This window comes from Microcaecilia unicolor, chromosome 13, assembly GCF_901765095.1.
Source record: "Microcaecilia unicolor chromosome 13, aMicUni1.1, whole genome shotgun sequence".
NCBI classification, from domain to species: domain Eukaryota; kingdom Metazoa; phylum Chordata; class Amphibia; order Gymnophiona; family Siphonopidae; genus Microcaecilia; species Microcaecilia unicolor.
Genome location: NC_044043.1, coordinates 76,962,718 through 76,989,849, shown reverse-complemented (window position 1 = coordinate 76,989,849; position 27,132 = coordinate 76,962,718). Strand labels below are relative to the sequence as shown.

The 27,132-nt window shown below is 40.2% G+C and overlaps 1 protein-coding gene across 2 annotated transcripts in view; it reads right to left on the bottom strand.

Annotated features, from left to right (window-relative positions):
• The window catches only part of PRDM16 (PR/SET domain 16), an 895,576-nt gene that overhangs the window by 568,947 nt on the left and 299,497 nt on the right, over positions 1-27,132 (bottom strand). For both annotated transcript variants that reach the window (XM_030222585.1, XM_030222586.1), the window contains exon 2: positions 25,947-26,296. In XM_030222585.1, the coding sequence (XP_030078445.1) occupies positions 25,947-26,296 (350 nt within the window). The remainder of the gene's footprint in view (positions 1-25,946; positions 26,297-27,132) is intronic.

Here is a 27,132-nt window from a genome sequence, read left to right as displayed (position 1 = left end):
AGCGCGGGGTACAAATGTAACAAAATAAAACAAAAGAAATTGTCAGCATACATATACAGACTATTCCCATAACTCTGTATAACACCAACTAATAGGGCAACAAAAAGATTAAATAAAATAGGGGACAAGGTAAAGCATTGTGGTACCCCTGTACCACTGCAAATGAACGATCAGCTAATAAATTCACAAACCACCACAAGACCAATCAATCCACACCTCCTACATGCAAGTACTGTACCAATAAATCATGATCTATTGTATCAAAAGCCAATGCCATGTCCAGAGACACCACTAGAGCCTGATCTCCCGAATCCAATATACATTTGAATTCACTATCAGGTTCCAACAATGTTGTTTCAGTACTGTAGCTCACATGAATATAAACTTTGCCTAGGATATAACAAATCCCATGAAGAAACAAAATCAACCAGCTGTTCGGCCACCACCTACTCAATAACTTTTGCCAGTATAGGCAGGTTTGAAATCAGCTGATAATGTTCAGGCCTCAACGGATCCAATTGCACTCCTCTGAACACTGGCCAAACAACTGCATGCTTCAAATCCTCTGGCACCTGGCCAGATACCAAACTCTGATTCACCATTGCCAACACAAATGGCAAAAGACCATGAGTCGGCAACAGCAACCAATTAGGAGGAATAACATCAAGCATCAACATACACTTCGCTGCCCTCTTTACCACCTTCTCCAATTTCGTCATTGACACTGACCGAAATTCCCACCAAGAACCAACAATACCCATAATAGTTAATTACACACCAGCAGCCACAGTTTGAAGTTGCAACTTCTCCACTTTTGAATTCAAATACTCAGCAATACACTTCATATTGGTTTTGGTCAAAGTCGCCATCACTGAAAACAATCGCTGTGAAGGACACGCATTCTCTGAAATCAACTTTGAGTAATACTTCTGCTTAGCATGACGAACCACTTTTCTATAAAACAATTGCAATTGCCTACATTGTCTTTTCAACACTGATGTTCTATACTTGACCCAAAGTCGCTCAAACTTTCCCACCTGTCTCTTCAAAAGACCCAACCCCGCTTGATACCATGTTTCACCCACACCTACCCTGCATACTTACTTTACACAATGGGGCCAGTTTATCCATCTCTGTCTCCAAGATCTCTGACCACACTCTCACCTGCTCTATCAAAGATGAGATCATAAAATCAGCGGGAAACACCTGGAACAAAGACGGCATCAACTCAGGATCTACACCTGCACTTTAACGAGTGTACACCTCCTCCTCTCTACTAGTGATATTAATTGCCTGAGTCCCCCGCTAATAAAAAGAAATAGCCACATGATCAGTCCAAGATAAGGGCTGATACAAAATCTCCGTAGGCATACAAGGAGAAAATATCCCTGAAAATACCAAATCCAGAATACGACCCCCTTAGTGTGTTTGCCGACGCACCCATTGGACTATATCTAAGCCATACAGAAATGAATGAAACCTGGATGCCCAGGATATATTTGTTTTATTTATTTATTTATTTATTGTACTTGTATCCCACATTTTCCCACCTATTTGCAGGCTCAATGTGGCTTACAAAAACCTGTTATGGCAGCGCCATATCAGGGTAAAGAGTATATTCGGTATTACAGAGAGATCAGATAATACATTCGGTTTTACAAAGAAATCGAGTAGAACAAGCGAATCTAGTCAAGCAGTTATAAACAGAAACATTCTGAATAAGGTAGGTGTAGTGTTATATGGTGAGTTAAGAATTATCGTGGTAAGCCTTGTTGAAGAGATAGGTTTTCAGGGATTTGCGGAAGTTGGTCAGTTCGTTGATCGTTTTTGAGTGTGTTGGTAGTCCATTCCACAGCTGTGTGCTCATGTAGGAAAAGCTGGTTGAGTGTATTAGCTTGTATTTTAATCCTTTACAGCTAGGGAAGTGTAAGTTAAGAAAGGTTCGAGATGATCTTTTAGTGTTTCTGGGTGGTAGGTCCACGAGATCTAACGTGTATGTCGGGGCATCTCCGTAAATGATTTTATGGACTGTCGTTCAGATCTTGAACGCGATATGTTCCTTAAGTGGGAGCCAGTGTAATTTCTCTCTTAAGGGTTTAGCGCTTTCATATTTTGTTCTTCCGAATATGAGTCTGGCTGCGGTATATAATATATTATAATCTCCTAAAAATATCATGTTTGAATATGCCACCTCTAATTCAGCAATCGTCTGCAACACCAGTTCCCAATTTGCTTCTGATTACCCCGGCGGCTATATATATCTTTGGACTTTCAACGCTCCGCAACAACAAAACTTCTTGGCAACCTATGCGTAGGTAGTTCTACAAGAGGCAGGGCTGACAAAATCACCACCGTACCCCCTCTATGCCCAACCAGTGGCTGAGAAAAAACACTATACTTCCGAGGGATACCCGGGAAAAAATAACACGCTTCCCCTTGCCCCAACCAAGTTTCTGTTAAACATACTATAACAGGCTTCAGGTCCTCTAACAGTCCCCACATCATGGATGTGTTAATCAGTTAGCACTTTAGTAAGGTGCACACGCTAGCTGATAAGTGCATCCATACTCATTTTCCTCCCCGGCACATGCTGGCCAAACCTCCTCACCCCCTCCCCCCTCAAAAAAAAGGACTGTGCGTTTAATGCATGCAGATGGCAAAACTAAGGTAGAGCATTTTAATTCTGTGTTCTTCAATGCAGGAATCAGGAGCAAGTGGTGGCCCCTGGAGCAACCCTCATCATACTGGCTTTTTTTCCTGCTACTTTCTGCCTCTCTAACAAACTCTAACAAAGGAAGAAGTGGAAGGAAGAAAGAGACACATGCTTAAAGGGCAAGGCATTTCTCAATAGAGGAAGAGGATCTCTTGGGAAATGCCCAATTCCTAGAGGATATGTATGGCCAAAAGTTTGAAGGCATACAGGTGGGGTGGAATGTCACTGAAAAAATAAAAAGAAGAACAACAAAAGTTCGATGACCAAATCAGAAGAAAAAAAAGAGAACTCAACAAGGACTCTAAATCACTGCTAGAGTGGAGGAGTGGCCTAGTGGTTAGGGTGGTGGACTTTGGTCCTGAGGAACTGAGTTTGATTCCCACTTCAGGCACAGGCAGCTCCTTGTGACTCTGGGCAAGTCACTTAATCCTCCACTGCCCCATGTAAGCCGCATTGAGCCTGCCATGAGTGGGAAAGCGCGGGGTACAAATGTAACAAAAATAAAACTATTGGAGATTCTACATGGAATGTTGCTACTATTGGAGATTCTACATGGAATGTTACTATTCCACTAGCAACATTCCATGTAGAAAGCTGCGCAGGCTTCTGTTTCTGTGAGTCTGACATCCTGCACGTACGTGCAGGACGTCAGACTCACAGAAGCAGAAGCCTGTGCGGCCACATTGGTGATCTGCAAGGGCCGACTTCTACATGGAATGTTGCTAGTGGAATAGCAACATTCCATGTAGAATCTCAAATAGTAGCAACAGTGGAGGGTGGTGGACTTTGGTCCTGGGGAACTGAGGAACTGAGTTCAATTCCCACGTCCAGCACAGGCAGCTCCTTGTGACTCTGGGCAAGTCACTTAACCCTCCATTGCCCCATGTGAGCCGCATTGAGCCTGCCATGAGTGGGAAAGCGCGGGGTACAAATGTAACAAAAAAACAAACAAAAAAACTGCTCTTGAACGGATTTATGAGACACGATCTAGACTCTTGTGCTCTTCATTTGTACTGATACAGTGTGTTTTGAAAAGGATTTCACTGACTCTTGTTGCAGGCATTCCAGCCAAAACACAGCCGTGTCAAGTTTTCTTTCTGAGTCCAGGCCTTCCCACTGCTGATATGTGTCAGTTTTTTTGAACATTTGAAAGAAAGATTTTATTTTTACTGGGTTCTCTTTTTTGTTTACCGCACCATAGATGTCATTGACACACACTGGTCAGCAGTGTCATGGCTTCACATAGGAAGATATCTGGTGGCTCTCCTTCAGCTCATTTGGACCCCAACTTAAAAATTAGGGTCCCTTTTACAGAGTTGCAGTAAGGCTACCATACAGGTAGCGTGTGTCAAATTGGCCCTACCTCAGGGGTAGCACAGGAGCCCAGTTGTAGTTCAAAAGTTGGAATACGTAGTTTTCCATGGTAGAAAATATGGGGGGGGGGGGGGGGGAAATCACAGCAGTAACCTGCAGCACGGCTACATTGCTGCACACTTCCCGATTACCACGGGGTTAGTGCATGAGCTTACGTATAAATGACCAGGCACTAATTTTGGACTTAGCACCTGGTTATTATTGACAAAAATAGAAATTTGGCTTTTTGACAGACATGCTAAGAGGTGGCCTGAACATGCGGGAAAATCATCCACTAAAAGTTTTGCAGGTCACTTTTTGGTGTGCCATTGTAAGAGGGCCAGCGGTTTTTTCAGCCGACACCGTTAAACAGGAGTTTTTGAGATCCAGATCTTGGGGAGTTGCATGTTTATGTAGAGGATTTGCTCTTATTGAACTTCCTGCTTGTGTATCTTTGCATTGAAACTTAGACACCTGAGGCAGGCGTTGTTGATGCCGAAACATGGCCCGTGTCGGGTCTGACATTATTAATAAAGGACTCCTGTTGTCTCAGTCTTGAAGGCCCAGCTGTGCTTTTTTTTCTTTGTGTGCTACTTATATATACTGTTTTACCCTCTCTGGTTACTAAATGGATGCAACAAAATTTGGTCGCGTGGAGAGGTTATCGGAATATTCTGCCTACCGCATAGAAAGTTAAGCCCAGTCTGTAAAATTTAGGTGTACTTTAGAGAACATTTAGGCGTATTTTTTTTACCCTGTGTATTTTTCAGGCACCATATCTAGAATTTGGCCCTTAGCACACCTCATCCCAGCGCGTAAAGTTTGGTGAGCTTTCTTGAATCTACCCCCTAGTGTATTGGGTGTGTGTTTGAGTTACTCTCATCCTACTTATTTCCCCCAACCAATTAATAAAGTTTAAGATGTGTTTATGAACAGCAGAAAGTGCAGGGCAGAGCACCCCTTCCCCCTCTGTGATGTGTAATTAAACAACCCCATTATGTTGCTTGCTGTGCCCTTATCCTCTTCCAGACAGACCCTTCTGTGAAAGAGTTTAAAAATAAAATTATTGGAATGTTGACATTCCAGAGGAGAGATGTTACTCAGTAATACCCTTACCAATCAAAATGTTATTTTTTCAGTTTCTGTGGTCGGCAGTAAACTGAGCCATTCTTCACTAGCACCCCCCACCCCCACCGAATGCAGATGATAAAATGGTATTTAAGAAGCTGGTATTCATTGATGTCTCTTGAATCAGAAAAGAAAATATTTATTTCCCCTGTGCTGCTTGTGAATCAGAATAGCCTATTTAAAGAAACTGCCTTTGTGTGAATTGCTTGTGAGTTATTACCCCTTATGGAAATAAAGCTGAAAGATCTGTGAGATATTTTAGTCATGAGATTTTTTTTTTCCTTATGAATTCCTTATATACCCAAGCTGCGGAGCCATGCCTAAGATAGACTTCTATCCTTCTGCATTCTTTGGCTAAAAAGGACTTCATTGTAAAAGACGAATGTCATGAAAATTAGAAGGAAAAAAAAACCCCATTCAGCTGCACGGCAGATATGGCTCATTTGGGAGGCATGATAGAACCATGGAAGGAACTGGCAGATGTGAAAAGGTGTGTGTGTGTGTGTGGGGGGGGGGGGGGGGGCTTCTGGGTTCTAGTCCCAGCTCTGTCACAGATCCTTTCTGTGAAATTGGGTAAATGTATTCTCTCTCCCAGTGCCTCCATGAACCCAACTATAATTGCAGAATTATTAGTAATAATAAGGCTGTTCCTTAGTCTTCCCACTCACTCTGAAGGTAGCCTTGCAGTGTCTTAGTGGTGAAATCAATCTCTGAGGCTTCCAGAAGGGAAAGGGAGGGAGAAACCCCTCATGAAACAATCTCCTCATTGTGTGTATTCTGCTGAGAATCCCTCATACTGCTGATGCCTTAATATGCACTTTTCAAGACCCGAGACACATGTGGCCTCGTTTATAAAAGGTTTTTCTCATTGGCACAAAATGGAAGAAAATCTTTTTTTTTTTTTTTAAACCAGGTCCACAGTGTTACTCATATCATATCTCCTGTAAAACCTTGTAGGTTCTATTCAGGGAGGTAACAGTGGATGAAACACCCCCCCAGTTTATAGTGATACAACATGCTAATATCAGGTTATGACAGCTCATAGCAAAGCATATATATACAATGTTGACTTTCTTATTCACTCTCTTCCTTATTTTTTGATCTATCTGTATGTCTAGACTAAAAGCCCACGTTTTTGAGGATGCTTTTAACTCCTAACCCCTATTCACTTGTTCAGTACCTATGTCTATTTTATCATTTCCACCTTAAGTATTTGCCTTATCCCTTATTTGTCCTGTCTGTCCTGATTAGATTGTAAGCTCTGCCGAGCAGGGACTGTCTCTTCATGTTCAAGTGTACAGTGCTGCGTACGTCTAGTAGCGCTATAGAAATGATAAGTGGTAGTAGTAGTCTTTGGGATTCTGGAATCTTGCTACTCTTTGGGATTCTCCATGGAATCTTGCTACCCTTTGTGATTCTGCACAAAATCTTGCTACTCTTTGCTATCCCTTATTTGTCCTTTCTGTCTGTCCTGATTAAATTGTAAGCTCTGCTGTGCAGGGACTGTCTCTTACATGTTCAGTGTACAGCGCTGCATACATCTAGTAGCACTATTGAAATCAGAAATACTAGTCTTTGGAATTCTGGAATCTTGCTACTCTTTGGGATTCTACACGGAATCTTGCTACTCTTTGAATCCTGCTACTCTTTGTCTTTATCTCTTATTTGTCCTGTTTGTCTGTCCTGATTAGATTGTAAGCTCTGTCGAGCAGGGACTGTCTCTTCATGTTCAGTGTACATCGCTGTGTACATCTAGTAGCACTATAGAAATGATAAGTAGTAGTAGTGCTCTGTGGGATTCCAGAATCTTGCTACTCTTTGGGATTCCGGAATCTTTCTACTCTTTGTCCTTATCCCTTATTTGACCTGTTTGTCTGTCCTGATTATATTGTAAGCTCTGCTTAGCAGAGACGGTCTCTTCTTGTCCAAGTGTACAATGCTGCATACATCTAGTAGCACTATAGAAATGATAAGAACTAGAAGTAGTATTCTTTGAGATTCTGGAATCTTGCTACTCCTTGGGATTCTGCACAGAATCTTGCTACTCTTTGTCCTTATCCCTTATTAGTCCTGTTTGTCCTGATTAGATTCTAAGCTCTGCTGAGTAGGGACTATCTCTTAATGTTAAAGTGTTTAGTAGCGCTATAGAAATGATAAGTAGTAGTAGTAGAATGTCTATATCCGTCTAGCTATAAAAGTATGTCTGTCTGTTTGTCTGTCTCTAATCCAGAGTTTTCCAAAATCTGTTGTGGAGACCTCACAGCCAGTCAGGTTTTCAGGCTGTCCACAATGAATATTCATTGAATGAATTTGCATGCATTAGAAGTGCAGGAGAGGTAGAGTACGTCATACATATTTATTATGGATAGCCTGAAAATTAACTGGCCATGGGGTCGATGGGATACATCAGGGAAACCCCACTCAGCCAGAAAATTTTAATGTTAGGGTCGATATTCAAAATGATTTAAATGGCCAGAAATGACTTCTATTTAAATTGTTTGTCCAGGGCTAACCAGGCATATTTAGCAACATTCAAAATAGACAGTGCAGCTGAAAATGTCTGGTTAGTGCCAAAGTCAAAACCAGCTACTTTGTGAGTGGAGTCAGCACTTGGTTAGGGGGTTCTTTTACTAAGGTGCAATAAAAGGGGCTCTACGCTAGCGTAAGTGGGGTGGTTTTGATGTGTGCTGAAACCCCCTTTAATGTAGCAGGTAAAAGGCTATCTTTTTCTGAGGACAAGAAATGGCTGTGCGGTAAGTGAACCACTTGCAAAGTGGTCATTTCGGGAGGGAGCACTTACCGCCATCCATTGAGGTGGTGGTCAGGGCGCCCATGCTAATTCGGCAGTAGTTCTGGATTGGCGCATGGCAAACATGTTGCCACGCGCAAACCCTTTAGTAAAAGGACCCCCCAAGTATTGATATTCAGCACTTAATCAGCTAAGAAAAATGTATAAACAGGGCACAGGCCTACCTTTATGTGGCTCATCATTGCCAGTTAAGTGCTGAACGGGGCCTTTTTACTAAGGGCACATCTAATGTGCATCAATTTAGAACAACTGCCAGGTTACTGAGAGCCCCGGGCGGTAATTCTATTTTTTACCCGCATCCGATATGCACGTCAGAAAATATTGTTTCTTTTCTACCATGTGGCGCTAACCGGGTGGTTATCGGCAGTGTACGTGCACTGATGATTACCGCCTGGTTAACGTGTGAGACCTTACCGCTAAGTCAATGGGCGGCAGTAAGGTCTCAGGCCCAAAATGGACGAGCTCCAATTTTTATTTTGCTGCATGTCCATTTTCGGCCAAAAAAAAGGCCTTTTTTGCAAACACGCTGAAAAATGGACGTGCGTGTCCAATATATGTGCCTACAACAGCACAGGCCATTTTTCGGTGTACCTTCGTAAAAGGACCCCTTAACCGGCCTGGATATTCAACGCTGGTGCTACTTGGCCTACAAAAATCTATAGGTGGCATCGTTCTGATATTTTTTCCTATAATTATTATCTTTTTTGTTTTTATTTGGAAAAAACAGAACTTCTCTCTACTTACAACGCTCGCTTCCTCCAGCCATACCACTGCTGAATTTTCCTCCAGGATGTCACTCGAAGCCATCTCTTAATTAGCAAAGTAAACAGCAGCATGATAAATGTCATTATTCACTCAACCAATGATCACAATCATTGTTTTTGAGATCCCCAAGGAGCAATAGAAGGAAAATGCTGCATGATTTATTCAGGACGGAACGACCGATGCTGTTCTGTGTCAGAACGCATTGAAGTAATAGAATCAGGTGAAAAGGCATCCGTTTAATCACGTCACACTAAATAAACTGGAACTTTTTCACTGAGGTGCCCGCCTCTTTATGAGAATAGGCTGCTGGTTATCAGAGTGCATTAGTGTTTTGGAATAACGTGGACTTCGATAAACTTTATAAATATTATTTTGTCAATTGCTTTGAACAGCCTTTGAAAAGGTGTGGATAAATGAAAATAAATTCATTAATTTTCCCATTGGGAAAAGAAGACATAAAAGTGATGTCATGCACGCAGGGGGTGCAGAGATATAGTCATGTGACAAAGCAGGTGTAATTTAATTAGGATAAATATTTGTTGTTTTTATTTGATACACCATCTATAAAATAATTTATATAGTGTACAATAAAAATTAGAAGAAAAATTATGAGGGGAAAAACTCACAAAAAACCACATGGATGCTTAAATTACAATAAATAATTCAAATAATAAAAACATGCTTAATTTATTTCCTAAGACGCAGAAAAGTGGGAATGGGAAACCACAATCAAAACAGGACATGCCAGGGTCAGCAGCGAAAATGGCAAGTACATTTAGCAAAAGCTAAGACAAATTATCAGAGAGATAAGCTAAGTAATGGGTTTTCAAAGATCTTTTTAATTTCTTGAGGGACATTTCAGCGTGGATGTCAATAGTTAATCAGTTCCACAAAGTGGGGACTAAGTCCGCACGATAAATTTATATTACTGTTACTTTTCAAGTACAACATTGAATAGATATATGCATTAATTTAGGTCTCTTTGCATAAACTGAGACCTGTGGTAAATAACATTCATTAATTAATGCATGTTAGCATGAATTAATGCACTTAAGTAAATCTAACCCTTTATGCTGTTGACATATGGCTGCATGAAAATTTTGACAAAGCCTCGTAATGAAGTGTTTTCAAAAGCTGAATAATTAATATTAAGTATTGAATTTCTGATCGTATGTTGATCTGCTTCACTGATTAGAAGGCAAATTTCAAATGCTGAGTTAATTATACTTATCAGTAAATAAGGGAAGAAGTTATTAACACAGGCTACTGTGAAGATGGGTTATTTTATTACAACTTCTAAGAATAACAATCCAGAGCCCGTAGATCAATTAGTTATGCTTTAGCCAATCAAATCTGGTGACCCCTACTAGTAATGCGGTGTCTGATGTAATGTTTTTTTTTTATAAAGAGGAAAAGCCTCAAGCCCAGGCAAATACTCCTTGTGTTGAATCCAACTATAGGGAGCACTGCCTGATCATCATAGGCTAAAAAAAACCTCTTCACTGTTACTGTAACCCTCACGTACCATTCATACAGTTCAGTGAAAGAATATGGGGGTTACTTACCTTGCTGCTGTTTAACCGTTGAGCAGACTAATGCATGATCACAGTCTTCTAAACCCCGTCCACAGCCCAACTTCGGCCCAAGTTTCGCCTCCTTCATCAGGGTCCGTGGGATACTCGACTGTTATCTTTAGCATTAGCAAGAGCAGAAATATCCATGGGAATAAAGCAGAAATAAAGAGGAGTCTATGGACCCTGATGAAGGAGGCGAAACTTGGGCCGAAGTCGGGCCGTGGACGGGGTTTCGAAGACTGTGATCGTGCATTAGTCTGCTCAGTGGTTAAACAGTAGCAAGATAAGTAACCCCCGTATTCTTTCACTGAACTGTATGAATGGTACGTGAGGGTTACAGTAACAGTGAAGAGGACTTTTAGCCTATGATGATCAGGCAGTGCTCCCTATAGTTGGATTCAACAGAAGGAGTATTTGCCTGGGCTTGAGGCTTTTCCTCTAAATAAAAAAAACATTACATCAAACACCGCATTACTAGTAGGGGTCACCAGATTTTATTTTATTACAAGTCATGCTATTTTAGCACAGGTCCCATTTTATGCAACGAGACCCTGTGCTTAAATACATGACTTGAGGTAAAATAACCTGTCTTAACAGTAGTCCATATTGATAGTTTCCTCCCTGAATTTAATAAAATAGTTATAAAAATAATTTTAAAAAATCATATATTCAAACCTCATAGGTAACACATTTATCTTTGGCTGATTTTGTATAGACCAATTTGCTTAGCCTTGAACTGAACTCCATGTCTTTGAGTTCTGCAAATTATGCCAAGTTTGCATATGCATATATTCACACACAGTTAATTTACAAATAAAAGATGTGTGTGCAGTTACTTTACCAGAAACTGAAGGAATGGGATCTTGTGGAGGAACGCAACTATTTACCCATGCATTAATTACGTGTAGTTTTCTGAAGTACAGAAAGCATTGCATCGCACTGCATGGAAAAAAATTAATTTATGAGAATAGAAAAGGGATTTAAATGTTGTTGACAAGAAAGGATTAAGATGTACTTTACAATAACAATCACTGGAGATGAAGAGGACTGATAGACTAAAAATGTGTTTTATCACTTAAAAAATTCTTGGATATAGGAATGTGCACAAGCAAAAAAAAAAAACCCCATTGGTTTATTTTAATTGTTTCCTGAAATTTTCCTAATTTTACATGCACTGTTATAGAATACACTTCAATTTCCGTGTAGAAATTACGGCATTATATATAGAATCCGGCAGATTTGTGTATTAGAGACTTGATATACCGCCTTTTCTTACAGAAGGTCAAGACAGTGTACAATATAAAATTTAAGTTAGTACAGAAAGGAAAACTCCATTTAAAATAAGAAAGAGTAAAACAATCATGCTTAAAGATTTCATAGGAAGGTAAAATGTCATGGGATGATAAAGGAGGAGACAGATAGAGCACTTACATTTATGTGTGTGCTATGAGCTTATGTGCACAGAATACTGACATTGATACATGCATGTGCACACATATGTTAATACTTTGCCTGAGCGCTATTCTGTAAAGGAGTGCCTAACTTACATAGCACTTAAAATGTAAGGGAGCAGTACATGAGGTGGAGCATGGGTGGAACATGTGTAAGGCTCCCACCTATGTGCATAAATAAGAGCATAAGAATAGCCATACTGGGTCAGACCAATGGACCATCTAGCCCAGTATCCTGCTTCTAGCAGTGACCAATCCAGTCACAAGTACTTGGCAGAAACCCAGGGGTTCTTTTACTAAGGTGCGCTGAAAAATGGCCTGGGGTAGTGTAGGCGCATGTTTTGGGCGCGCGCAGAATCATTTCTCAGCGCACCTGCAAAAAAATGCCTTTTTAAAATTTTGCCAAAAATGGACGTGCACAGGGGTCATGCGTAAATTTAGGTACGTCCATTTGCACCAGTGAAAACATGGTGCAGATGTCATGCCTAAATTTACACATGGAACCCCTTTATTCTATAATTGCATGCGTAAGTGGAATCCATGCCCATGCTCCAGCCTGAAACGCCCACAACCCTCCCATTTCCACGCCCCCTTGTCCAGGATACACGTAGAATTTTGGCTCTCATCACATGTCTAAATTTATGTAGGTATATGTTAATTGATTTCAATTAGTGCCAATAATAGTTTGTTAAACACCCAATTGGCGCTAATTGGCTCATTATTCAATTAAATTGTCCATGCAATTTGTAGCACTTTTTGTAGAATTAGGGGAATAACCTACATATACCCCTAGCCTACTTGGCATGCAAAACCTTGTTCTACATGTTCAAATGTCTTATAAAATTACCCAACTTTCAGATGCTGAATATAGGTACTTTTTAACCTGCAGACTTTATATCAAGGGAAACATTTCTCTTTGAATCTGGCATAGGAAAAGTATGCACTCAAATTTGTACATAATGTTCATGCAGGTACTTTTTTTTCCATGAAACCCTGCATGCATACTGTTGCAAAGCAAAAAGTATTTTATTTGTTTATTTGGTATAATTATAGCTGGCCTATCACTTAGATGGTGTACAAGTAAACATACACAAAAGTGAAAGATACATACATAGTGCCAATTAACATCCCTCCTATCGTGTCATTTCCTCATCATTATATCACATGTAAGCTTGTACAAACAACCGAGTCTTCAACTTTTTCCAGAATTCAAGTATGGATGATGACAAATCAGTCCAGATAGTTTGTTCCATAAATGTGGACAACCTATTGAGAAGGTCTTCTCAGATGTACTACTACTACTACTATTTAGCATTTCTATAGCACTACAAGGCGTACGTGCCCCTAACTCTACTCCTGGGAATGCCTCTCTGATATGCACATATATTAATGCATTTATTGACTATATATGCATAACTATATGGTGGGTAATTTTCAAAAACTCCATTTCTGTACATAAAACCTGCTTTATGCATGGAAATGCCTTTGAGATAAGTCCTTATTATACATACTTCTGTTTTTCAAGGAATATCTAAAAATGAACCACTCCAGAATAGCGTGGAAATTCTAGGACATGACAATGGGGCTCATTTTCAAAAGCAAAAAACGTCCAAAAAGTGTCATAAATCTGCATTTGAACGTTTTTCTCACAAAAACATCCAAATTGGTATTTTCAAAAACAATTTTTAAATGTTTTTCTATGAAGTCCATCAGAAGTGTGTTCAAATCACAAGGGGGCATGTGAGGGGTGTGTCAAGGGCGGGATCTGGGCATTCCTAACACTTGGACAATAATGGAACAAAACAAAAACATCCAGGGCTGTAAGTTGGACGTTTTGGTCTAGACCTGTTTTATTAATGAATAAGCCACAAAAAGTGCCCTAAATGACCAGATGACCACTGGAGGGAATCATGGTTGACCTCCCTTACTCCCCCAGTGGTCACTAACCCCCTCTCATCCCACAAAATATGATTAAAAACATTACTTACTAGCCTCTATGCCAGCCTCAGTTGTTATACTCAGGTCCATTGGAGCAGCATAGTGGTGGGTGCAGTGTACTGTAGACAGGTGAACTCAGGTCCATACCGCCCCCTATCTGTTACACTTGTGGTGGAAACTGTGAGCCCTTCAAAACTCACCAGAAACCCACTGAACCAACATATAGGTGCCCCCTTCACCCATAAGGGCTATTGTAGTAGTGTACAGATGGGGGCAGTGAGTTTTGGAGGGCTCAGCAGACAAGATAAGGAAGCAACGGTGAGATGTGTACCTGGGAGCATTTATTTGAAGTCCACTGCAGTACCCCTTAGGGTGCCCCACTGCACTCCTGGGATGTCTATATGGCCAGTCTACTAAGAAATGTGGCATATCCTACATCCCAAAGGCTTGATTTTGTGCATTTTTCACTTGGACTTTTTTTTTTTTCAAAAACGGACCAAAAAGATAAATGCATAGAGCACAAAAACATCTAGCAAATAGCCATTAAAAAAAAAAAAAAGAAGACATTTTTCTGTTTTGGAAATGGCTATATTCTCCACTTGAATTTTGGACATTTTTAGCATCTTAGACGTCATATTGAAAATACCCCTGTATGTCACTGGGTGTAAATTTTAACCTTTCATAATAACTCTCCTTTGCCTTCTAGTTTGGCCCTTCTATTTCTGTCGGTCATGTCTGGACAGTCAACATCAGTGTTTAAGTGGCCAAAACCACTGACCCTATTTATAAACTGCAATAATAATCCAGTCTCTGTAGCAGTGTGGTTATCTTTAATTGTCACAGGTTTCTCATGGATTTACGCAGTACTCATTAACAAATTAATTCACCCATATTTCACTGTTTTTACAACGAGTAATGAGTGAAGACACATTTAGCAATTTAATCTAAAGTGTTACCCCGCAATGCTAATTGTGCTTTTGCAGCCTCAAGGCTTTTTTTGCTCACTGTTTTTCGTATCATCTGGTGCTCACAAGAAGATCGAACTCTACCTTTTGCATGACATGGTGGTGTCTAAGATGACGTGATGTCACGGACAATATATGTTGCTCCAGTTCACTCTAGCTGAGTTCTTAAAAGAAATGGGTTTAAATAGTTGTATGGGGCCTCTTCGTGACTATTATTCTGTAGGCTTTAGGCAAAGTGAAGCACAGTAAGGCAACACAGGGAGATTGCTGCAAAAATGCAGTTCCACACACAGGTGATAATAACGCATTATTCGCTCTGCCATTATCCGTGATAGATCACAGATCATGCTTTAATTGTCTCACATTAGTGAAGCAGCATGTGGTAGTAATAAATGTATAGCGTCACTGTAATATATATGTTGAAATAGTATAACAGATGAGGCAGATAGGACTTTTTAATGTCTTTCTTGCCAGTGTTATAAAATGGAATGAAATATTATCACAATCTCCTCTTTCCCCAAATTTATAAAAAAATAATAATAATGCAAGTTAGAACAACACCTCTTGAATGGTTTCCATCAGCTTTGATTTCTTTCCTTTTTTTTTTTTAATTGTAAACTGCTTAGTTGCCAGTATTGCATTTATTTGTGGTATGTATCAAGTGCAAATAAATAAAATAAATAAATAAAAATTTGGCAAAATTGGAGTGCCCAAAATGTGTTTTCTGTCGTGTCTAAAATGTTTCATTAAGGGGGGGAAGTTATCAACATGGGTTACTTTTAAGAGATGCCATTTTACTGTTAACCCCAGTTATTACTAAGGGGCCCTTTTAATAAGGTGCACCGAAAAATGGCCTGAGCTGGTATAGGCATGTGTGTTGGATGCGTAGAGGTCCATTTTTTTAGTGCGCCTGCAAGAAAGGCCTTTTTTGTGACCGAAAATGTATGTGCGGCAAAATTAAAAGCAGCATGAGACCTTACCGCCACCCACTGACTTAGCGATAAGGTCTCATGTGTTAACCGGACGGTAATCATAAGCGTGCGTACACTGCCGATTACCGCCGGGTAAGCACCATGCGGTAGAAAATTTCTACTGTGTTTTGGATGCGCATCAAAAATGAAATTACTGCCCGGGACACACAGTAGCCGGGCGGTAGTTTCAATTTGACATGTGTTGTATGTGCGTAGGCGCCTACACGCCTTAGTTAAAGATCTCATTGCATAAAAAGGGACCCTTGGTCTTTTCCCAGTGTGGCATTACTTATGTACTTATGATAGTGATAAAATAACCCATCTTAACAATAGCTTAAATTGATAACTTTCCCTCTTAGTGTGAAGATTTCAATCTCTGGTAACAAAAGCTGATATTGTGATGTCATAATGCATCTTTCCACCAATGCCTAAGAGCCAATCTCATCAGTGATGTCACAATGGCTTGATTGTCCTATATTTGGTTTACTTTTATTACATATAGCAGTGATTTTGATTTCTAGAGACATTTCTTTTTTTCTTTAAGGGAGGAAGTTATCGATGTGGGCTACCGTTAAGATGTGTAATAAGTTAACTGTTAACCCCTTTCGCCGAGGGGGTGAAATGGCAATAATCCTATCTTCTACTTTTATGGCTACTGAAGTCTTCACTACCACTCTTACCTATCTGGAAATGCTTGCAGTTCATGTTTTGGCCCCCATCACACTATACATTTTCATTTTCTATTGCTCCCTTTCTCTCCTCTGTTTGTGAAGAGCTTCCGCAATTTTTGAATGATGCCACTACAAAATTTAGTAATCTTTTGATAGTTGGTGATTTTAATATCCACATGGATGATCCATCCTGTAATAGAATGAGCACTTTTCTTGCATTCCTTGTTGACTTGGGTTTGACCCAACACGTTCACTTCCCAACTCATAGTGTAGACTATCCACTTATCTTAGTCACTCCAGTTTTTCCCCTGCTTTGTCTCTTCACAAATTATCAAGTTTCTCAGTCTCATTGTCAGACCACATGTCAGTTTCAGACACCCTCTCGATCTCTGGTTCCTTCACCTCAAAATGCCGTTATGTATAGATCTCACTGCTTACAATGCCTTGACCCTGCATTATACCTTCCTCTCTCTCAGTTCTTTTATGCCTCTGGAAGTCCAAGCACAGCATTGGAATGATAGTATTCAAAAAGGACTTGATTCTATGCACCTATTCAACCTTTCATTAATTCTTCTCATTGATGAGCTCCCTGAATCCATTCTGGCCTCCGCCTACAGAAACATCACTCCGTAGAGATGAACGCCTCCGGTTTAAGCATTAAACTGAAGAATTACATGGTCTCTGTAAGTTACAACTTCGCTATTTCAATTTTCTTCTCAAACAGGAAAAAAAGAATTATTTCAGCTGTTTGATACTTTCATCTACCAACCCTACCAGGTGTCTTTTTTCCCTAGTCAAGTTGCTAAGTTCCAATGAATCAAGCCACCTCTCTTATGCAATTCTGGCTGCAGATTCCCTGACTTAATATTTTGTTGATAAAGAGGGGCATTTTCAATATGACTTCTAAGTAGTAAACTTAAAACAAACCGGAGAAAATATTTCTTTACTCAATGTGTAATTAAAATCTGGAATTCGCTGCCAGATAATGTGGTAAAAGCAATTAGCTTAGCAGGGTTTAAAAAAAAGGGATTGAATAATTACATAAACGAAAAGTCCATATACAATTATTAAGATGGACTGTTTTACTGTTCTGGGATTTTTGCCAGGTAATTATGACCTGGATTGGCCACTGTTGGAGACAGGATACTAGGCTTGATGGACCTTCAATCTGTCCCAGTATGGCAACACTTATGTTCTAAAATCCGATTTTGGACGTTTTGCAAAAAAAATATCCAAAAGTCCAGATGTGAACATGGCCATTTTCAAACCAGAAAGGTGTCCAACTTTTTGTTTTTGTATAGGGGGCCAGCATTCTTAGTAGACTGGCCATACAGACAACCCAGCAGAGCAGTGGGGCATCCTAGGGGGCATCGCATTGAACTTCACATAAAAGGTCCCAGGTACCTGGAAACTGTGCTGTTAATGAGAATAGACAGTTGTGTGGACAACAACAAGTTTCCTTTGATACAAACAAACAAACAAAGACAAATGCTGTAGGGTCAGTGAGTAAATCATAGAGTCTCATTTCTCTGGCATCAGCAAACTAACAAAGTGAAAAAAGTGTTTTTACACTATGCCAGTTCGCCAACCCTACAGCATTTGTCTTTGTTTGTTTGTATCAAAGGAAACTACCTGTTTATTGTTTCCACACAACTATCTATCCTCATTAACAGCACAGTTTCCAGATCTATTGCACCCCTGATGCAGGCAATAGAGCTGAAACACAGTCCGTGTTGAGTCCGTAAGAACTAAAAACCTAAGCTGATTCATAACAATCCATTGACTTCTACCTCCTAGTATCATCCATTATCCTTTCCTATAATGTTTTTTGGTCTCAAGCAATACACCAATGGTCTCTAATTGTTGTCGTAACTCACACTAACATTAGCGGCTTCTGTCTCAACTAGATTGTAAATTGCACTGATAGCTAGGAACACAAAAAGATCAGCACGCACATTCTTGAATCTCCACTACCCCAGCTGCAAACGACTTAAATATAAATCCACATATGCATCCAGCTTCTCCTACATAAGCGCGCAACTATGGAACGCACTACCAAAGGCCATAAAAACAATGCACGACCTAACAAGCTTCCGAAAACTACTGAAAACCAACTTGTTCAAGAAGGCATACCATAATGATCCATCCCAAATACTAGACAACTAGACTTTACATGAACTAGACACAACCAAACTCTTTATACTAGACTGATAACCTTCACTTCCATTAATGAAAGCTACGCAATACGCACTACCACTTTATTTCTCATGCCGGAAATGAACTTTCTATAGTTGATTATCTAACTTATTTTATAATTCACTCCACCATTCAGGAACTTCAATGCAATACCACTTTATATTCTACTTTACCATTTATACGCCTTAATGCAATACCGATTGCCATTTCCGGATAGAGAATTACAATACCACTTGTAATTCTCTATCCGGAAATGGCGATCGCCACTATGGCATAATGTAAGCCACACTGAGCCTGCAAATTGGTGGGAAAATACGGGATACAAATGCAACAAATAAATAAATAAATAAATAGCATAGGTGCACTTACTTCCTCCTCAAGATAAGATGTTGAGGGGTCATTTTACTAAGCTGTGGGAAAAAAGGGCCCTGCGGTAGCGGTGGTGGACATGGTCAGAGCTCAAGTGGTAACCTAGCGGCAACCGGGCAGTGTGCGGCAATGCCTGATTACTGCTGGGTTAGTGCTGCACTATAAAATAAAAAAAATTTTTCCGGTGCACCGGAAGTGGCGCACACTCAAGGCAGAACTACCGCCGGTGACCTCATTGGGCCAGCGGTAGTTCCAGGTTAGCGTGTAGTAAAACTGCATTTTGTCAAAGGGCCCCTAAGACCATCCATGCTGTGAATAAACAACATGCGTTAAAGAACTTTTCTGTGCGGTTACTGTAGAGAACATGACAGCGCACAACTCGAGCATTTACCATGTGTTAATTTTTGCTGTTACAGCACAATACGTGCAAAAAGTTACCACACTTTAGTAAAAAAAGGGTCTTTTAAGAATCCACAAGTGCTTTGTCCAAGTTATTTCCAAAACTACACAGAGATGCACAGCAGACCATAAAATTACTTGGAGGGACAAATGACATATCAGAAAGTGAGAAAGCAGCAGCCTGAATGCGCAAGGAAAACAAGGTCAGATGGGTGAATGTCAGGGTGGGGTCCGTGACAGTGTTTGAGGACATTAGGTTTGTGGGTAAATAATTTGACTTGCCGATCTAAAAGGTAAGCTGTCAGTCCAAGATCAAGGAACAAAGGAATGACACAGAAATATGAGGAGCACCATCGACAGGGAAAGTGCTCTCACGTACACCAAAAAATAAATAATATTCTAAAGTCAACAGCATGGCAAATAAGAGAAACTCCCTGTACCAGGCCCGAGATTCAGTGAGTGAGAGATATCAAACAGGGCTTGAAAGGAAAAAAAGATAAACAAGAGATTGAATCAGAACAAGATACCAGAAAAGTTAAATCAAGGTCAGTAAAGATCCAAGATGTGTGAACTAATGAACGTGCAAAATCCATGGCCAAGAAGAACTTAATAGAGTGACGCTATAAATTTTACTGTTGGCTGAGCTCTGTCTGGGATTAGCTTTCTAACTTCCCATGCAGGTGCACAGGTCATTTACAATAGTTTTCCAGACTGTCCCAATTTGACCGCCCCCATCAGACTCACTGTTCACGTGTCCTTTAGATTGTAAGCTCTTTGAGCAGGGACTGTCCTTCTATGTTAAATTGTACAGCGCTGCGTAACCTTTGTAGCGCTTTAGAAATGTTAAGTAGTAGTAGTAGTAGTATATGAAGTTAGGTGGCTAACTTCACTTTGAATATTAATATTACCCAAAGAAAACTAGCTGCACACGGTTACCGCTGCTAATTTGAATGCATAATTTTACAAAGAAAGAACAGATGCACACTTTTGAAAATTCAGGAATGGGCGCAGAAGTGCAAACCCCTAACTCAACCCCACCCCCAGGAATGCCTCTTCAATCAAGGAAAACTTACTGAGTTACATGAAGGTAAACACTTCATTTAGGGAATGGGCGGAGGAAAGTGTGGTGAGTTCGTGGAATGGCCTCCCAGTCAAGGTAGCGGACAGGAAGACCGTATCTGAATTCAGAAAGCCCATTTCTGCAGATGAAGGAGTAGCCTAATCATTACAGCAGTTCAAATCCCACTGCTTCTCCTTGGGGTCCTTTCACAAAGGCGCACTAGCGTTTTTAGCGCGCACTAAAAATAAGAACACACTAAATGTTAGAAACGTCCATAGATTTCTATGGATGTCTCTAGCATTTAGCTTGTGCAAATTATTAGCAAATACTAAAAACGCTAGCCCACCTTTGTAAAACACCCCCCCCCCCCTTGTGATTTGGGGTAAGTTACTTAACCCTCCACTGTTTCTGGTACAAACTTAGAGGTATGTTTACCAAAGAATGTTAGAATTTGGAGTTTTACATTTTCTATTTTCCATCGCGGACTGTGGACCAGCACCACGTTGTTGACATTTTCTTCAACTTGAGAGATCGTGAAGCATATCTGTATACGTCAAGTTGATGACCCCTGATGAAGGCTGTTTAGCCGAAACACGGACCGTGTAGGGTCCTAATTAATTTTCATTTGGTGCTTTTACTACCGTGGTTTCAGAAGTGGTCATTTTTGGATTTTTGGCATCTTCCACTCTTGTGTGTTCTTTGTTCTGTTTGTTTGTGGAAGCATTGGACCTCCGTTTTTTCATTAGGATTTGGAGTTAACATGGATTGTAGTGCGAGTTAACTGCAAATCTAACGTGTTTCTTTTTTAGGGTATTTTTTATACAGATCTTGCACTAATGCAGTCACTATCGTGCGGTAATGGCTAGGATTTAATGCAGGATCAGTTAGCGACTCTTATGTAGGAGGTACTAAGTTAACCACTGTTAGCTTAGCAGTTATGCTGTTTGCAGACGTTACCTAGAAATGCACTAGCAGGATAATGCGTTCATGCCATGCCTTCTCCCCCCCCCCCCCCCCACCAAATTCCCTACCACACACACTAACAGGTATATTACAGCAGAATGCCTTAACATCCTCATGCAGTATCTCTGTTAGGGTGTGGTAAGAGCTTAAACTCCCTTTAGGGAAGCTGCCCCTTAAAGCCCTCTAGGTACTGGAAAATGCCTACTGTACCTGCATGTAACTCACCTTGCGCCAGTGGCGTACCAAGGGGGGCGGTGGATGCGGTCCGCCCCGGGTGCATGCCGCTGGGGGGTGCCGCGCGCCTGTCTGCTATGTTTGTTCTGTGCTCCCTCTGCCCCGGAACAGGTTACTTCCTGTTCCGGCAGAGGGAGCATGTAAACGAACGAAGCGGACAGGCGCACGGCACCCCCCCAGCGGCGTGCACCTGGGGGGGTCTTTTGCTGGGGGGGGGTCTTTCGCCGGGGGGGTCACGCTGCACCAGGCCAGCGGGGCGCATCGGTGATCTGCCCTGGGTATCAGCCCCCCTAGGAACGCCACTGCCTTGCGTTATAACTGAGAGGGGTATTTTACTAAAGATTAGCTCGAGTTATCTGCAGCAGGGTTCATAGGAATACAATGGGCCCTTCTGCAGATAATTCGAGCTAATCTTTAGTAAAAGACCCCCTGAAATAAAGACAGGAGCTAAATCTAAGTTTTATGTTGCTTTGAAAATTGCCCCCATAATTCTGTCTTTGTATTGTCCATGACTGTAAATTATTAATTTATTTATCCATCATTCACCCAGACAAGCCTAGAGAATGTTGTGCTGCATGTGTGAATAGATCACACAGAAATTACTAAGAGACATTTCCCAAGGTCATCTCTAGTTAATATTTACTGCATAAAATTTGTTTCTTAATATTTATTTACTTTTATTGATAATGTTCCTGTTTGACGCAAATATTCACCTGATGGAGTTTAATAAACATAAACATAATAAAATATGGAAAGTAAAAAAAAGTTAAAATCTATAGGGCTCAAAATTCCGTGGCACTTATCTGGCTGATCATTTTCTAAAATATAGTGAAACCCTGCTGGACATACCATGAGTGCATTTTATCTGCAGGGTTTTCACTAATTCTCAAAGCTAAACTAGTGTACAGTTTTGCTTGAATTACTGCTATGGGTACATTGTTTCCTGCTTTATAAGGGGGCAAGAATGGGACAGAAAATAATGACTGTACATTTGCAAATGTTGAACTTTTTATAAAATACTAACACTGCTTAGAATCACTGGGGGGAAAAAAGGGGATTAATGCCCCTTGCTGTTTTTGATATATATGAATGTTTTTATTAATTGTATATTTTTTGTTTTGATGGTTTGTTGTGCTTTTCTATCAGATACGGATTTCCAATTTGTGTATTTTAATTGTTTTAATGTTATATTTGATTGTAAACCGTTCTGATTTATTCTGTAATAAGAAACGGTCTAGTAAATAAATAAACGATACTCTTCTGTGACCTGACTAAGGCATACTTTTGGTACTTGGTCTAATTTTATAAAACAAGCCTCTTGTGTCTAAATTAGGGTCCATGGTTGCAGATCTGTAACCTGTCATTAAAATTGTCATTAGTACCTGAATATTGGAGGGTGGCCAATGTAACGTCGATTTTTAAAAAAGGTTTCCAGGGGTGATTTGTGAAATTACAGATCGGTAAGCCTGACTTCAGTGCCAGGGGAAAAATAGTAGAAACAATTATAAAGAATAAAATTACAGAACACATAGACAAACGTAGTTTAATGGGACAGAGTTAGCATGGGTTCAACCAAGGGATATCTTGCTTCACCAATTTGCTTCATTTCTTTGAAGGCGTAAATAAACATGCAGATAAAGGTGAGCCATTTGATGTGCATCTAGGTTTTCAGAAAGCTTTTGACAAATTTCCTCATGAGAGATGCCTGAGAAAATTAAAAAGTCATGGGATAGGAGACAATGTCCTTCTGTGGATTAGGAACTGGTTATTGGACAGAAAACAGAGGGTAGGGTTAAATGGCCATTTTTATCAATAAAGGAGGGTGAATAGTAGAGCGCCACAAGGATCTGCACTGGGATCGGTTACTATTTAACATATTTATAAACGATCTAGAAAACAGAATGATGCGTGAGGTGATTACATTTACTGATGGCACAAAACTATTTAAAGTTGTCAAAACACATGCGGATTGTGAAAAATTGCAAGAAGACCTTAGGAAACTGGAAGACTGGGCATCCAATTGGCAGATGAAATTTAATGTGGACAAATGCAAAGTGATTCACATTGGGAAGAGTAATCCGAATCACAGCTACCTGATGCTAGGGTCCACCTTAAGAGTCAACGCTCAAGAAAAAGATCCAGGTGTCATTGTAGACAATATGCTGAAATCGTCTGCCCAGTGCGTGGCAGCAGCCAAAAAGCCAAATAGGAATAAGACCAAGTATATTATAATGCCTCTGTATCGCTCCATGGTGCGACTTCACCTTGAGCATTGAATTCAATTCTGGTTGCTGTATCTCAAAAAAAGATATAGCGGAATTAGAATATGATAAAGGGGAGTGGTATAGAATGGGTAGAAGTGAATCGATTTTTTCACTCTTTCAAGAAGTACAAAGACCAGGGGACACTCAATGAAATTACATGGGAATACTTTTAAAGAAATAGGAGGAAATATTTTTTCACTCCAAGAATAGTTAAGCTCTGGAACTCGCTGCCGGAGCATGTGGTAACAACAATTAGCATATCTGGGTTTAAAAAAAGGTTTGGACAAGTTTCTGGAGGAAAAGTCCATAGTCTGTTATTGAGATGGACATGGGGGAAGCCATTGCTTGCCCTGGGATTGGTAGCATGGAATGTTGCTACTAATTGGGTTTTTGCCAGGTACTTGTGACCTGGATTGACCACTGTTGGAAGCAGGATACTGGGCTAGATGGACCTTTGATCTGACCGGTATGGCTATTCTTATGTAGGATCAGATATTACAAATTCCATACTGCTTTGGGATGTAATTTGAAAACCAGAACCTGCCAAAAATCTCTAGCCTGGAACTGGGTAACTTGGTATCTCTGGAGATCTGCGTACACTGTCTTCACTGATGCACACATAAGCCTAAACATGACCACTTCAGGAGTTTTTTTTAATAAACTGACTGGTACCAAACTGTTGATTTCTGGGGTCATTGTCTGACTATTACTACTATAAATATATCTCATGCACCTTCACTGTGGACACCCTGAAAATCAAACTGGCTTGGTGTGTCCTTAAGACCGGGTTGAAAGCTCCTAGTAAAAACTGATCTGCTGACTTCTTCATGTGATAAAATCCACTGCCAGAGCTAAACAAATGTCCCAGTCACTTGAAATGCACAATTTATCTTGCTAAATTAAAACCAATGGAGAAAGACCTGTTTCTTTACAGCCTTGCCCTCTGATAAATACACACAGAAAGAAGACTTAATAGAGCCATATTCTTTGACTTTTGTATCATTACATCATCTCGTGCAGAGCTGATTTTAATGGGTTTTAAATAGATGGTGTGTGTTGTAATGTGCTCATAAGTGAGAAAGGTAATCATGGTGGAATGAATATGCCCTGAGGCTTCTCCTTTCTTGTATAAAGTTGTCTGTTTTGACAGAATGAATCTTACAGAATGTTTATATATTTGCAAAGCCTTGAAGTGGCCATAAGTTTTCTGGGTTTCATGTTGTCTATTAGAGTTACTTTCCAAGGATCCTAAGCATTTGTTATATAACACACACAAACACACACGCACGTGTTTATGCATATAAATGTACAATGCCTTAAGTGTTGAAGGCAGAACCAACATTAGAGAAATTCTTTTTTAATATTAAGATACCGGACAAGTGGAAAATACATGTGAAAGATATTGCTAAGTTGAGCAATCATGTTCATAACAAGAAAGGGCCTCTTCTGATATCCATTGCTCTGAACCAAAGAGGTTTGATAACAGGAGATGGCATGAGCTTATCTGGCCCATTGTGTGGGCTGAAGCTAGTAGGCGGAGCTTGTCGCCCTATCAATTACATTGTTTTGGGTGTAACAAGATGGTGACAGCTGCATTGGGAAGAATTAAAACCTCCTTGGGTGGAGTGGGTGGAGACTGGCTTCTGCTTAGTGACATCATGCTGTCTCCTGTTATCAAACCTCCTTGCTCTGAATAGTGCTACCATTGCGTATTACCTTTACTTTGTTTAATTTCAACACAGTTCTGCATTAAAACCCAGTGAAACAATACAGCAGTACTGGCAACCTCTGCGTAACTGAGACCCAATGCAGGTCACTTTCTGATTCTATAATGCATTTTCATGTATTGGCACACAGTTATATGAAGCTTGGAATTAATTTCAAGAACCTAAGAAATACCTCGATGCAACAGTGCCCTTCTGAGAATGAAAAGAATCATTTGTGCCTCACTGGTTAACCACGAGAGAATCCAACGCGCATAAAGAATATGCAGAATGTTAAAAACAGTCCGTTAAAAACAAGTACTTTCAACCTGATCTTTCAGCCAACAAGCCCATTAGATCACCTAATTTATAAAGAGACATGACAAATCGCCGAGCCTGTATTACACAGTATGCACTTACTTCCCAGCCAAAGTTTGTGTCTTTTAATGTGGTCCTTTGTAGACTGATGTAAGGCCCAAATCTTTCCCCCGCTTCAATCTTTTTCTTGGCCCAGATTCCTAGTCCAGCCCCTGGAATTGAAGACTCTCGGAGTTCAAAGTCTGGTGGGATTGGAGTGTCATCGGGAATGTAGACGGGTACTTCATAAGGTGAACCTTCCTTGGGTGTGAAATCCTCACTTGTGGGAAATGGTGAAGGGGGTCCCACGGGAATGGGTGACATAATGCTGTCCTCTGTCTCTTCCTCCGCACTCTCGCCGGCAAGGAGATCAGGATCTGTTTCATACATATTATTTACAATGTCACTGTCACCTAAAAGAAAAAAGAAACCATTTGTTATTAGAGGATTTAAAAAAAAAAAAAAAAACAGCCAAAGAGATAGTAGACAAAATGGCAAATTGTGACCATAGGTTCAGTCATGTCATTTTTGATGGTAATTTCAATTTAGGGGTTTTTTTTTTAGCGTCTTTTACTTAACCGGCTATGCCAATATTAAGTACTGGCCGGTTAAGTTAATAGTGGACAAAGATAGAATTGCTATTAAGGGGGTCTGATTTGCCCACTAAACGTAGCTGGACAGCGCTTGAATATTCGGGATAAAGCCGGTTAGCCGCTATGTGCTAACCCTGGGAGTCTATATATTGCGCTGAGATTTCCATGCAGAAGTCAAAGAATGTTCTATAACAATGCATATAACTTAATTAGTTAACAAGCTAATCAGCGTTGATAATTGGTTGTTAACAACCAATTATCAGCACTAATTGGCATTAATTAGAATTTATGTGCACTACTTGCTAAGTGTATTTTGTAACATGGTGAATATAAATATAAGATGCAGAGTTGAGAGTGGGCGTGGTTATGGGCATGTCATGGGTGGGTTGTGGGCATTTCTAAATTCTATACGCGTTGTTATAGAATATACCCGCTCTGCGCCTAATTTAGGCATCAGGATTTACACCATTTACACTTGGCATAATTGACTGCGACTAAATTTAGTCACGTAGACTGGTGTTTGGCGTATTCTATAAACCACGTGGAAATTTAGGCTTATTCTATAAAGTATGCCTAAATTACAGCATACTTTATAGAATACGCCTACGCAAATTTCAGTTTGGTGCTGAATTTTAGGCGTGATATATAGAATCTGC